The sequence below is a fragment of the Lontra canadensis genome, unplaced genomic scaffold (assembly GCF_010015895.1).
Source record: "Lontra canadensis isolate GAN:19392208 unplaced genomic scaffold, GSC_riverotter_1.0 scaffold2, whole genome shotgun sequence".
Taxonomy (NCBI): domain Eukaryota; kingdom Metazoa; phylum Chordata; class Mammalia; order Carnivora; family Mustelidae; genus Lontra; species Lontra canadensis.
The window spans coordinates 15,680,185-15,695,479 of NW_022630996.1; the positions used below are offsets into that span (position 1 = coordinate 15,680,185).

At 42.9% G+C, this 15,295-nt stretch overlaps 1 protein-coding gene across 1 annotated transcript in view; it reads right to left on the reverse strand.

The window, feature by feature from the left end:
- Window positions 1-10,079, reverse strand: part of STRIP2 (striatin interacting protein 2) — a 44,990-nt gene extending 34,911 nt beyond the window's left edge. Inside the window, exons 1-2 of the mRNA XM_032869428.1 lie at window positions 9,899-10,079; window positions 2,201-2,270 (exon numbers count right to left, since the gene is read on the reverse strand). Of these exons, the coding sequence (XP_032725319.1) occupies window positions 2,201-2,270; window positions 9,899-10,027 (199 nt within the window). The 5' untranslated portion in view covers window positions 10,028-10,079. The remainder of the gene's footprint in view (window positions 1-2,200; window positions 2,271-9,898) is intronic.
- Window positions 10,080-15,295: the final 5,216 nt, after the last annotated feature.

Genomic DNA, 15,295 nt, shown 5'->3' on the forward strand with positions numbered 1-15,295 from the left:
ATGCCCAAGAAAATCTAACTTTGTTAACAATAGCCTCTGAATACAAAATGCAGAGAGTTTATGAGAAATAAAAATGCCCTTTCCTACACACACACTCCAGAACATTATACCAGGATGTACCTTCATCTTACAGAGGATGAAGAATTGGAAGTTGAGAAGTCAATAGGTGACAGAACAGATTTCCTCAAAACTCTGTTCCCTGAGACCCTTGCTGGAAATTTAACTAGGTCACAGATAATTCACAAAGAGAAATTCACTTATGTTCCAGCCAGCTGTCTAATGGTTGAGAAACCTTGTCTGGGAGCCAGGGCTTTTGAGTCCTGAGTTCCAGAATCCTGGATTGACCAGAAGCAAATCCATCTCTGATTCTGATACTCTTCATGCTCAGTGGATAGTGTGCATATATGTTTTTTAAGAGCACAGCATAAACCCAGTCAGAAAAGGGAACAAGGCTGTTAGGTACTAAACTTCTTGTTTTTACTTTTAAATTTTAGATCATGAACTTCCAGAGACAGATAAATACAGAATACATAAAATACCTGTGTATCTTCTACCCAGATTAAACAAATATTTACAGTTGTTATATTTACTTCAGACATCTAAAGTCCCCTTTCCCTCCCCAGTCTATCTTATTCCCTTCTCCAGTGTTAACCATTTTAATGAAATCGGTGTGTATCCTTCACATGCCTGTTTTTGTACTTTTACGGCATATGTATATATCTGTAAACAACATGAAGTTGCATTTGAAAGTTTTTATCCAAACAGGATATTATATATTTCTCTTGAAATAATTCTTAGTATGTCTTTCAATAGTTTTTTTTTTTTACATGACTGTAATGAACACATCCGTTTACTTAACCGACACTGTTCTCAATCAAGTGTGCAACTAGACTTCTCAGAAATATCTTTCAGGTTTGTGTGTTTAAGCAGTTTTTTGGATGCATGCATAAATTATCTTGTCACCATTTCTTTCACTCTCAATACTGTTTTTAACATTTATTGATATTGGAACATATTGATATAGATCAATTATTCTAATGGTTATGTGGTAGCCTACTATATTGATATGCTACAGTTTATCCATTCCCCTAAGTGGTTTTAAATTTTTCACAGTGGCCACAATAAACATCTTTATACATGTTTTCTTGGGCCCAAATGTTCTTTAAAGGGTACATCTAGAATCACTGGGTTATAATATGCATGCATCTTCAACTTTGTTAGATATGACCAAATTGCTTTCCAATTTTGTACTCTGCTTCCTCATGCCAAACAATGTATAAAAGTACTCATTTCGCTGCACCCTCATCAACTTCAGGCTTTTAAGTTTTGCAATCTGATGAATGTGAAATAATATATCATTATTTTAATTTGCTTTTCCTCATTTACTAATGTAGTTGAACATCTTTTCATATATTTATTGATAATATGGTTTTCTAGCCTCTGAATCCCTATTCATATTCTTTGACAATTTATTGGGTTGCTCATCTCTCTTCTCTTCTCTCTCTACACACACATATTTACACATACATGTATACATATATGAAATATATTTATATTATTAGGAATTCTAATCCTTTGTTGGTTATTAAACTCAGCTCTGTCTTTCTGTCACTCATCACAAATTTATTCCCTGTGCTTATTCACAAGAATGTCTTTAAAAGTCCTTGTCTCTTTTCTCTGAAAAAAAAAATGTCTCAAAGTGTCACTTCCATGTGACAGAATATTTAATTTTCACACCATCTCCACCCAAAGCTCATTTATTAATAACTGGCATTCATAGCACGTGTAACATGGAGGCTCTTGATGTGAGGAGATCACACTTAACTCAAGCTAAAATCCAGACAAAGAGAGAGAGGGAGAGGATGGCAGAAAGAAGGGGGGCATTCATGCAGAGATATGAGTGAATTTGGGAAAAGAAACAGGAGGAATGGGGAAAAGGTGGAGAGAAAACAGATTTGAGAGTGTACCGAAAGAGAATAAAGAAGGATGCGCAGAAAAGGGCGATGGAATAAAAGTGGAGAATACTATTGCCAAAGGAGAATTCACAGAAAGAAATGTAAAAGCAAACAGATATTTACTGCTGGAGGTTGGACAGAAGAAGGAATGTGGAGAACGGACAAGCTGCCAGGGGAGATCACAGACCCCTGCCTTCTCCTCCTGGCTATCCTTCCACTCCCCACAGACCGTCTCTACCTCATACCTGACAACTCTGCTGCGTGCCCATCTGCATCTCCATACTCAAATTCCAGAGTGGGACAGTCCACAGAGCCCTGTAATAGAGAAGTCTTTGCAGTAACTTGGGAAAAGCGATGAAAAAGGAGATTATACTCTCATTTAATCATCTGCTTCTCTCAGAGGCCAAGTTTAGATAGAGGAGGCAGCGGGAGAGTCCCCTCTGGGCCTTTAATACAAGAGGTACCTTCCTTCTAGCCAACATGTGAGGCTCAGTGCAGGGCAGGGCTGAAGGTTCTTATATAAAATCAGAAACTCTGAGTAAAGGGTTAGGATTGTGAATAGATATGAAAGCTATGCAATCTGTGCCTGTGTCTGACCTACATAAACATGGACCAGAAGAGCATGTAGCTGATTTTTAGAACAATGAGATGAACTAAAACAAAAGAGGTTTTTTTCAGCTTAAACTTAAAGCTTAAGAGCTAATTTCAGCTATGTCATTAACCCACTGTATGATTTTGGGCAAATCTCGTTTTTTGGATCATAGTTCTTCATTTATATAAAAAAAAAGACCCTCGGCTCTAGTGTTCCACAACTTTAGGATTGTCAGATAGGTAGTATTTCTACTCCAAGTTATTTTAATATTTTAATCTAGTTATTTTAAAACTAGATTCCCTATGATGTTGTATGTATAAATTTACAATTTTTTTAAAAGATTTTATTTATTTGTCAGAGAAAGAGAGAGAGCACAAGCAGAGAGAACAGCAGGCAGAGGGAGAAGCAGGCTCCCCACTGAGCAGGGAGCCTAATATGGGACTCCATCCCAGGACCCTGGGATCGTGACCTGAGCCGAAGGCAAACGCTTAACCGACTGAGTCACCCAGGCATACTTAAATTTATAATCTTATATAAAAATATTTTAATGTGATCCCACCCCCCAAACTTCTTTAAGTATTTTGGAGTTATTTTCTACCAGTATATATTAGTATGTATAAATTTAAAAATTTTTGAATCTCAGTCATCTCATATGGAGATCTTAAGCAAGTCACTTAACCTCTCTGTGCCTCAGTGTGGTATAAAAAATGTATTTGGTCTTTGAATGCTGTTCCAAGCACAGAGCTCCTAAGACCTCTGGAATTTCCTAATAAGTGTAATTCATAAGCCCCAGTCAACGATATTTGAATTTACGCTAACGAGGTGACTCCTGGTGAGCCTTTAAAAATTTCAGGGCTGCCCCAATCCCAGAGAGAGAAGGAGGCTGAAGATTGAGTTCAACCAGTAGCCAATGGTTTAACCAACCATGCCTAGGTAATGAAACTCCACAAAAGCCCTAAAACAATGAGGTCTAGGTACACCAAAGTGATAGGAGGGTGAAACCTAGAGGGTGTGGAAGCTCTGTACCATCCCAACCCCATCCTTCTCCTTTGTCTTTCATCATTTGGCTATTCTTTTTCTTTTTTTTTTTTTTTTAAAGATTTTATTTGTTTATTTGACAGACAGAGATTACAAGTAGGCAGAGAGGCAGGCAGAGAAGTGGGGGGAATAAGCAGACTCCCCGCTGAGCAGAGAGCTCGATACAAGGCTCGATCTCAGGACTCTGAGATCATGACCTGAGCTGAAGGCAGAGGCTTAACTCACTGAGCCACCCAGGCACCCCATCATTTGGGTATTCTTGAGTTGTATTCTTTATAATAAAATTGTTATCATAAGCAGAAGAGTTTTTTAAATTCTGTGAGTCATTGTAGCAAATTATGGAACCTGGAGATGGTGGGGTTAGGTGTGGGAGTGGTCACAGAACCTCTGAATTTACAGTTGGCCAGGTTGAAGTGCTTATAGTCTGGGGGACCCAGGTCTAGCTGGCATCTGAAGTGGGGACAGTCTTGTGAGACTGAGCTCTTAACTTATGGGTCTATGCTAACTACAGTCAGTGTCAGAACTGAATTGGTGTCAGGGAATTATTGGAAAATGAAGTGCTCAGTTTTCTTATCTGTAAAATGAAGATAATTCATAGGTCATTATAAGGACTAGATGAGTTATTAGAGAAAAAGCATTTAGCACACTACCCAGCACTTGATAGCACTATGTGGATGGTTACAATACTTTGTTGTTTGTTATTTTTTTTAGATTTTATTCCACTTATTTGAAAGAGAGAGAGGGAGAGGGAGAGAGAGAGAGCTGGAGCAGAGGGGAGGGATAAAGGGAGAGGGAGAAGTAGAGTCCTTGCTGAGCAAGGAAGCCAATGTGAGACCGATCCCAGGGTCCTGGGATTATGACCTGAGCTGAAGGCAGACATTTAACTGAGCCACCCAGACGCCCGGTTATACTACTTTGAATTTTACTTACTGTGCTTACAGGTTTTTTTTGTTTTGTTTTGTTTTGTTTTAAGACTTTATTTATTTATTTGTCAGAGAGAGAGCGAGCACACAAGCAGGCAGAGTGGCAGGCAGAGGCAGAGGGAGAAGCAGACTCCCTGCCCACCAATGAGCCGGATGTGGGACTCGATCCCAGGACCCTGGGATCATGACCTGAGCCGAAGGCAGCAGCTTAACCCACTGAGCCACCCAGGCATCCCTGTGCTTACAGTTTTAACATTGTATTATAAAGACATTTTTCTCATATTATTATGACTATCATTTTATTTTATTCTTTTAATTTTATTTATTTATTTGAGAGAGAGAGACAGTGAGAGAGAGCATGAGAAGGGAGAAGATCAGAGGGAGAAGCAGACTCCCAGTGGAGCAGGGAGCCTGATGTGGGACTCTATCCCAGGACTCTGGGATCATGACCCGAGCTGAAGGCAGTCGCCCAACCAACTGAGCCACCCAGGCGCCCCATGACTATCATTTTAAACAGCTAATTGTACAACTGGTTTGCTTAACCAGTTCTCTATTATTGAACATTTAAGTTGTTTTTAATTTTTTGTATTATATGCATGAAGCTGTAATACACTTATAATTTTTTCATATTTAGGAACTTTCCCAAGGATAGATTCTTTTTTTTTCAACTGAGGATAGATTCTTGCAAAGGAAATGAATGCATCAAACCTTATGAATACTTGTATGGTTCTTTGTATATGACAAGTTTTTTTCCAAAACCACTTTATTAATTTACACTGCCATCAATGCAAATCATATTTAAATCCACTATAGCAAAGATTTCCAAATACTTCTGGGTTACAGAGACCAGCCCCCCGCCAAAAAAAAGGTGGAGAGTAGGAATTACATTAGGTAGTTTTGATAAATAGAGACTTAAAAACCTTTTTAAAATACATATTACAAAAAAGGATAGCTTAATACTCCCAAAATAAGGACACAATATTAGAATAAAAGAGTCATTAACAGTATATGTTTTAAAGTGTTTTGATTGCAAATTAAAGAATAAATAAACTTTACATCAATGTCCCAACACACATACACACACACACACACAAAAACTGGAACAAAAGTTAAACAAAATAGTATCACTATCACTATATGTGATGGAGATATTTTCTATTATTCTATTTCTTTAAAAAAAATGTTGGTATCAACTCATAGATTACCCCTACAGTTTGAAAAACACCATTTTAGGGGTGCCTGGGTGGCTCAGTGGGTTAAAGCCTCTGCCTTCAGCTCAGGTCATGATCCCGGGGTCCTGGGATGGAGCCCTGCATCGTGCTCTCTGCTCAGTGGGGAGCCTGCTTCCCCACCTCTCTCTCTGCCTGCCTCTCTGCTTATTTGTGATCTCTGTCTGTCAAATAAATAAATAAAATCTTTAAAAAAAGAGAGAAAAAAAAAGAGAAAAACACCATTTTAAATTGCATGCATCCTGCAGCAGGGCCAAGAGCCAGCATCCCAGTGACAAGATGTCACATGTCCCCTGCTATGATGTGACCAGAAGGATAGACACCTTTGTGGTCTTCTACCTGAAAGCCCAGAATCTCACCTTACATGAGACAGACCTTGAATGAGGCTCACTGAGAAATTCACACAGCCCACAGCAGGCTCAAAATAACTGAGGTCTGAGAAGTATGCCCAAGGGACACAACCTTACATCAGTCAAAGGACCAATTTTGCTTCCATGGTTTGGACAAAGGTACTGTGGAAACTTGAGTGACTGGCAACAGGGGAAACTGAGCAAGGGGTACAAGAGCCCTCTGTACCATTTCTGCAACGTCTTTGTAAACCTAAAATCACTCCTAAGTAAAAAGTTTAGTCAAAAAAAATTTGCATAATCTTTTATTTATTTATTAAGTAAGCCCTACACCCATCATGGGACTTGAACTAATGACCCAGAGATTAAGAGTTGCACGCTCTACCAACTGAGCCAGCTAGGCACCCCAAATTGCATACATCCTTTAAATTTATTATATTGAACTACATTTTATGAAAAACTCACTTCCATTCCCTGAATTTTCCTCATTTTGCCACAGACTAGTAAAACTTTGTCAAGGACTCTGAGAACAAATTAAACTGAGGGATCTGGCTAACAAGGCCTGAGGTGAATCATTTTGTTAAGAATCTTCATATTAAGGGGTGTTTGGGAGGCTCAGGTGGTTAAACCACCAACTCATGGTTTCGGTGCAGGTCATGATCTCAGGGTCCTGGGATCCAGTCCCATATGGAGCCCTGCATCAGGCTCTGCACTCAGTGGGAAGTCAGTTTGTGGATTTTCTCTCTCCTTCCCCCTCTGCCCATCTCCCTCTGCCTCTGCCACTCGTGTGTGCTCGCCCGCGTATGCTTGTTCTCTCCCTCTCTGCGTCTCCCTCTCAAAAATAAATAGATAAATCTTTTTAAAAAATTCTTATTAAGCAAATAATTATTCTCTAGCTTCCTATTTTCCTAGGGATGTTCATACACTAAGCCATTTGGAGAGGGTAGGTCAGCTAGTGGCCCCTACAAACACAGTGATGGATGAGGGGGCTCTCTTGAATTGTGCTAACAGTAATTCTCTTCCAGTAATCCTTTAGAAGCACAAAAGATGGGAGAAAAGACAAAAACAAAACCATCTCCTCTGAGGACTGTCTTCCACAGGAAAGCAAAAGGAGGGAAGGAAGGAAAGGCAGATAGTCATCTAAGTCTGGCACCTGAGTGTTGTGGTGATAGGAAATGTACTGAAGGTAAAAAGCAGCTTTCCTGCTGCAGTGGAAGGTGGAGGAAAGCTAATCTTTTCAGCCAGCCTTTTGGCAGGCAACAAGCCTAGATGGAGAGGATCACTGCAGTTGTCCATTTCCAAGCATAAAGAGTGCAGCTGCAGACAACCAGGAGGTAAAACTGTGGGGCAGGTGGAAAGCTCTGAGTCTCTGGATACTGAACTCACTGGTAAAAGGAAAGTTCTATCAGAGCCCTTTTCCTGAAAGAAGACTTGATAGGCAAGGAAAAGGCCTCCTACTTCAGTTTTGTTTTGTTTTTTTACGATTTTATTTATTCGTTTGAGAGAGAGAGACAAAGAGAGCACAAGCAAGGGGAGAGGCTAAGGAAGAGGGAGAAGCGGGTTCCCTGCTGAGCTGGGAGACACATGGGGCTGGATCCCAGGACCTGAGATCACAATCTGAGCGGAAGGCAGCCTCTCAACCATCTGAGCCACCCAGGCATTCCTCCTATTTCAGTTTTAATTCCCCCAAAGAACATATCATTCTGAAACCAATTACTTACTTGCATATTGTCTTGTCTCTCCACCCTGACTAGAATGTTTGCTCCACAGAGCAGAGACCTTGTCTTGTTCACCATTGTATTCCTAACACCTAAACACCTAAAAATGCTGGGCATGTAGGAAGGGCTCAATAATTTTTTTTTTTTTAAAGATTTTATTTATTTATTTGACAGAGAGAAGGGGATCACAAGGAGGCAGAAAGGCAGGCAGAGAGAGAGGAGGAAGTAGGCTCCCCAGTGAGCACAGCCCTGACGCAGGGCTCAATCCAAGGACCCTGAGACCATGACCTGAGCCAAAGGCAGAGGCTTAATTAACCCACTGAGCCACCCAGGCACCCCAGTGATTTTTGAATCAATGAATGACCCACCCACTCCCCCCAAAATACATTTAATATCTCTATGGGGGAATGAGGTACAGGGTGTCTTAAAAGGCCAGATTCAGAGGTGCACAGGTTGAGCATCCAATTCTTGGGTTCCTCTCCAGGGGTCATCTCATGTGTTATGTGATAGATCCCTGCATGGGGCTCCATGCTCAGCAGGGAGTCTGCTTGAGGATTCTCTCTCTCTGAAATAAATGAATCTTTAATAAATACATAAAATACTATTTTTAAAAAGGCCAGGTTCACAGTGATGCAGGAAGGGAGATGATGTGGATAGAACTCTCATCTAGCTAGCAAGACAATAAGGCTGAGCTCTGCCTCTGAAAGGTGGTGTGACTTAGGGTCAGTCTTTTCATCTCCTCCCCTTCTCTTTTTTAGAAAATGGAATGGATTCCTACTTGACTGTATCAAAATGGAAAACATATATGAAATCCCTTTGGAAACTGTAATATACTATTCAAATGGTAAACCACTGCTGGGACAAGCAAGACCTGGCTTCTAGTGCCAGCTCTGACCCTATGAGCTACTATGTACTGACCAATTACGGGTCTTGTGCCTGAACTGAATTAAACATCTGACATTCAGTTATCTCATTTGGCTTTATCACAACCTTCTGAGATAGATAGTATTAACCTCATTTTACAGATGAAGAAAATGGAGCTCAGAGAGGTTTGGCAATTTGCCAAAAGCCACACAGAATAAATGATAGGGCTAGGATTCAAAACTGGGTCTGAATGATCCCAAAGCCTGGTGCTCCTGGCCACTATGCCAGATATATGTTCCTGGGCGAGTTACTTTTGTCTCTTACTTCTGTAAAACAAGGGGCTAAACCAGATGATCTCTACAGATCCTTCCACATCTGACATTTTGTGGTCTATTCTTTGTGTGTGTGTGTGTGTGTGTGTGTGTGTGTGAGATCTATTCTCCTGGTCCCCACTCATATCCAAACTGGCTAGATGAAGGGGGTAGGGGACTAATAATTCACTTCTTTCATCCTCCTAGTTAGCATTTTCTTTTTTTTTTTTTTTCCCCCAGAAGAAGTGACCCAAACATTCCTATTTCTATCTGTGGGTTTGTATCCTGGACAGTTCCATCCGCTCCCTCTTGTACAGCCCCTGCCTGCATCCTGTCTCATTAACTCTTCCTTGTAGGGGTCCTGATGTCCGTGGAAGGCACTCCCTAAAGAGCCTGCCAACACTCGTGGGACCGCAAAGCGCAGAAGTCACTGGGCACATCTGGATCGGCTCGCTAGCCCGGGGCTGGAGGGTTGTGTGAAGCGACTCGCCCACACGCCCGCCCTCTCCTCTGCGGCGCAGCTCTGCCCCCCATCCCTCGGGGCCCCCATCTCTCCGCTCCCGTTTCCTCTGTAAATCTAAAACACGAATCCCCACTTCAAGGGGTTGCAGAGATGAAGTGAGATACGTATTTGAGAAGTATTAGTATGCTCGCTATCGCGCTCCATCTTCGCGCCTCCAGAGGAGAGTCCAGAGCGGCTAAGAAGCCCCCGACCCGGTATGAGACGGGCAGAGAGAGATCAGGGGCTGCAGAGCCCAGAGTCCAGGCTGCGGAGGACCCCGCAGGTGCCCGCCCCGGGAGACCGCCCCTAAAGCACCGAGGGCTCCGGAATGGGAGGGGGACCTGGCCGAATCACCTCAGCCACCGCTTCCCGCCCGCGGGCGTCTCCCGGCCCCAACTGAAGCTCTACGGGTTCCTCACCTCCGACTCCCGCCGCTGGCTTCTGAACGCTTCCCGGCCCTTGGGTGCCGCCTGCTTCCCTTTGCCGCCGCCGTTGCCGTTGCTATTGGCAGACGAGCTTCCGGCCCCGGGCGCCACGGGGTCCTCCATGCGGCCCTTGTCAGCGTCTCCCCTCAGCCTCTCCGCGCTCTCTGCCCGGGGCGACCCCGCCGCCGCGCGCCGGCAGCCATGCCCCGCCCCCTCCACAGCTATTGGCCGCGGTCGCGCCCCGCAGCCCCGCCCCGCAGCGCAATTGGTTGTTCGACGGCTCCAAGCGGGACTTGGAAGAGGTGGGGGGGGGGGCTCATTCACTGGATTTCGCCCCCCTCCTTTTTTTTTTAAGTCCTGCGGAGTTGCTGGTAGCCTTAGACTCCGGGGTAGGCTCCCCGCTTCACCTCCCGAATTCTGGGCCTTGAGTTCTGGGCAGGTTATCTTTTTGCTTCTCACTCAGCACTCACCGCCTCCCAAATAGCGACCTTTTTGGGGAGATCTAGTCTCCGCCTCCTGCTCCACTGCAGTCTCCCTTTCCCTATTATCACGGACCTCTCTCCCGGCTCCCGCATTACGCCCCAAGTCCGGTGTCAGCTGCAGGGGAGGCATAGCACTGCTCGGTGGCCAGGGACACCGCAGGAAACCAGGGACCCGCTCTCTCTCAGATTTCTCGAGAATTCATCCCGCCCGGAGCGAGGGCCTGGCTGGGAGATGGTGGGTTGAGGGGTGGGGTGAGGCTTCATTGAAATTGCTGGAGCCCTTCAGAGCTACTCCTGGTCATCTGTCTTTCTCTTCTGAAGTGGGGCACTTTCCTCAGGTGTTAGCTGGGGAGAAATGTTGAATGGAAAGCAAGCTCCCACCTGCTCCCCAGTCCTTTCCTTCGTTTCTCTAAGATCCTTCCTAAGGGCTCCATACAAAGGAGGCTGTGTCGTCTGCCGCTCTGAATTTATATAAAAAACGGTTTATTGTAAACATTTAGGCTGTCTGTGTTGGTAATTAGAAGTCCCAAACAAGCAGCCTGAGGGGAATGGGTGAAACAATATGGGTGGGATTGGGGGAATTGTTGAGCTGCCACTTTGTTCCAGGCATGGCACAGATATCATATGGTACTTCATTCTGACAGGCTGTTTTCACTAATCCTGTATTACTATTGAGAAAACCAGGACTCAGAGTTTACTCCTTGCAGTTCCCAAGGTATCATATTCTATCTTGTCTCAGTGTCTTTGCAGTTCTTTCTCTCTGGAAAAAACTTTCTGCTCTTGGCTAACCTCTATTGTTCCATGAGGATTCTATTTTGTTATTACCTCTGCTTCCAGAAAGCCTTCCTTTGACCCTTTCAACCCACTCAGGTTGTATTGTGTCACATTAAGTCTGCTTGGATTCAAAATTCTTATATTTTCTACTATATCCTCAAAGTAAGAGGCTCAAAGGAATTTCCGCCTTCCTATATCTTAGGGGCAACTCTCTTTTCTTAATAATTCTTTTTTTAAAATTTTATTTTTAAGTAATCTCTACACCTAACGTGGAGCTCAAACTTACAATCCTGAGACCAAGAGTTGCATGCACCACCAACTGAGCCAGCCAGGCACCCCAACTCTTTTTCTTTCTTAACCATATCTCCCCCTCGTACTTTCTTCTGCTAGTTGGTAGGTGACAGATCACGGCAGAGTTAAAAGAGAGAACTCCTTAGAGCTTTCTCAGTTCCTTTCTTTCCTATCCCCAACATTTCCTTACTGTGTCTACCCAATCACCTTCCCTTTCCTCTCCCATTCCCCCCCAACCTGAATATAAGTTCCTTCAAAGTAAGGCCAAGTTCTGTTCATTTTGTATACCTCATATAGGCATGTTTAACACAGGGTTTCTGCAGTACTGACTGAAAAATTATTTGTTGTAGGGAGCTGTCCCATGCATTGTAGGATGTTTAGCAGAATCCCTGGCCTCTCCATACTACTTGTCAGTATTAGTACCCTCCCCCAAGTTGTGACAACCAAAAGAGTCTCCAGATACTGCAAATGTTCTCTGAGGAACAAAATCTTCTGCAGTTGAGATCTACTGGTTTAACATAATTGAACTGATATGAATTTCCAAGGAATTCCATGGCTCAACACCTAAACTATTTGATTTTGGAATTTTTTTCAGGGTATAATTTGTTAAACTCTAAGATTCACACTCTGCTTTAAAATTCACAACCCACGCCTAGCTCATCACTGCTGCAATGTGGTAAAACTGCCACAGCACAGCCCATTGGCGTTTCTTAATAAAAGAATTAATTATTCTGTCTTCCTCTTCCCAATTCCTGTTCTCCTAAGCAGTTAAGAGTTCTAGGATTGACAGGTCCAGAACTTCATAGTTCTTTTGTAGGCCCAGTCAATCAGCAGGATTCTCAAACAGGGGTGGCAGATAGGAGTGGCCAGTTTTGAGGCTTTGTTCCTTTTCCAGTCTAACCCTTGGGCAAAGGAACAAAGCCTCAAACTGGCTTCAATAAGGAGTAGGACTGAGGACAGCTTTCAAGTCCCCTCTGGCCTCAATGCAAAGCCAATTGCTGAGCCTGGAGCTCCATCTGGCTTCATTTTCAGAGTAGGGGTTTGAAAAACTGGTGTTAGGGAGATTGCAGAAAATCAACACAAGAGACCTGGGTCTGTTATCTTTCCCACACCTCAGTGGAATGGGAAACAGTAGAGATCAGACATTTGTCTGTTCCTTATAGGCCCAGACTTTCAGAGGTTGTCATAAGGACTACGAGATCTGGAAAACAATTCCTGGAAGAAGTAACAAGAAACCACGGATTAACTGAGAACTTTGAAACTATAGGCCATGGACTTAGCACACACTGAACTTCTTTAAGTTTATTTGTCAACAAAGATGTGGTAGTCATCAGTAACCAATGACCACAGAGGCATCCACATATATAGCTGGAAGCTAATGAGGGGCTAGTCTACAAGTTTTTCCACGTTGCAGAGATGGCTCCAATGCTGTTATTTTTTTTTAAATCAACTCTACCACTTTTCCTTGTCCCAAAACTCAGGCATTTGGGGGCTGGTGGCAAAGGGTTGGAGGTATAAATAGGTATAGTTACAAGGACTAAACATATCCTCTTCCCCATATAAGTGCTTGACTTTAATCCATGGAGGTCAGATACTAGATTAAATAGATAGCACCTGTTACAGAGGGAGCTTAAAAATAAGATGCAGAAAGTCTTACAATACTCAATTTTGGATGACATTGGGCAGCCAGGATGATATAGTAGAAAAAGGACAGAGTATCTTCCTCTCCTATCAATGGCACAGGCAACAGAGGCTGTGGGAAGCTATACTGAGATGAGGAATTGATGTTTATGTAGCACATGGTGTGTGCCAGGTTTTTAAGCAGCATTTTAAAAATTAAATTAGGTGTTTAAATCCTTGCCCTAGGAGACAAGGATTAACCATTTCATAGGCAGGAAAACTAAGGCTCCGAGTGGTTCTATTATATACATAAATTATACAACTTATAAATGGAAATGCTAGTCAAGTGAGCCTGACTCCAAGTATAATCTCTTTCCATACAGACCACAAGCTAGAGAAATTTCACAGCAGTGGGTAGTCAGGGCTTACCCTGAGTTTGAAACTAAGACCCAGGCATCCAAGTCCCATCTTTTACAGAGGAGGACTCAAGCCCTGCTCTAAGGGGGTGAACCTGCCAGCTGGCTCACAGGCTTCATTGCTAGCCGCTGCTTTCTCTTTCTCCTCAACTGGCATGGCACCAGCTTTGAGCCATTACCAACTGCCCAGACTATTTTAGCTCTTAGTTTAGATAAACACAAGTCAAAAGTAGCAGAAGATTCTGAGAGGGAAGAAAACATCTTGCCTACAGGAAGAACTAGGTTAGGTTGTCAACTAAGAAAGGTGGCTATCAGAAAGCTACTCAAAAATGGCCACTCTACTGGCAGTTTAGAAGGAAGAGACAGTTGGATTCAATCTTCTAGTTACTGATTTAGCCAGGCAAAAGCTGACTTGGAGACAAATTTCTGCCGGATTATTTCTTCCCTTCGGTTGGATGTGGTCAGGTTCTGGGTGTCAGGGCCTTTTAATCCTAAACCATGGATGCTGGCTGGCTTCCTGTGCTCTCGTTAAAGGTAGCACACAGAGGATTTGGGGGAACCTAGAACCAGATATTTCTCTGCCTTAGGCTTACACTTCTCAACTCCCCAGGGTGATGGTTCTTTTCTTTCTTTTTTTAAAGATTTTATTTATTTATTTGAGAGAGTGTGTGTGCATGTGGTGGGGTGTGGACAGAGAGAGAGAAAGAGAGCATGAACATGGGGTCAGAGAGGGGCAGAGGGAGAGAGAGAAGCAGGCTTCCCACTGAGCAGGGAGCCCCATCTGGGGCTAGATCCCAGGACCCTGGGATCATGACCTAAGCCAAAGGCAGAAGCTTAACGACCAAGCCACCTAGGTGCCCCAGAAAGCAGGTTCTTTACACACATAACCAGGGGGAAGGTTGGGGGGTAGTTATTAGTGGAAAGGCCCACCATGGAATAAGGGACCCAAGGCTAAGGCCATTTAAACATTTAAATGTTTAAACATTTAAACATTATTGGTAGCCTATTGGTAAGATGCTTTTTTACATCCTTGTCCTGCAGCAGGCTCTCCAGCCCATTGCCTAGAAACATCTCTCACTCTGAATTCATAGTTCGCAGAAGCAAGGAATACTCTCAAGACAAGAATCCATTTTAAGAATATTTTATTTATCTTTTGAGATTACATAGTCATTATTGCTGATCTAATACAATCACTTAGACATAAAGATTTCCAAGAGCCTCTCAGAAATGGCGATTCTTAGAGGTTTTATTTCCTTTCAGTAAGATGACAATGAGAACTAGATGATTATATATATAATATATATATATATTATATATATAGTTTAGTTTATCGTCTACGTATAATTTGCTGGTGTTGCCTATTTTCTTTCCATAATCTTCCTTTATTAAAAAAGCGTAATGCAACAATGCATTTTGATTTCTTTTTTTTAAAACCATGACAAAGTTAATTTTGAGAAAACCACAGGAGCAGCAGTTTCAGATCTGTTCAGAGAAAAGCCAAGCAGCAAAAAAGCTCTGCAGGACTATGTGGCCATGGGGAGCCGTGCTCATACAGGAGGGTAGGATGAGGAGGTAGGAGGGCAGACAGAGAAGGTAGACCAGATACCTTTTTTCTTTTTTAATGAGAAAAAAAAAAAAAAAAAAACACCCTGATTTTCCATTAAGAAGGCAAAAAAGACCTTGAAAACTAGTACAAGTTCATCATAGAGAAAATGGTAAGTATCCCCACCTGCCAGGGCCATAAACAAACAGATAATTAGTCTTCTTTCCCTAAGATGCATCTCAGGTGAGAGCTTGAGGGAAGAAGA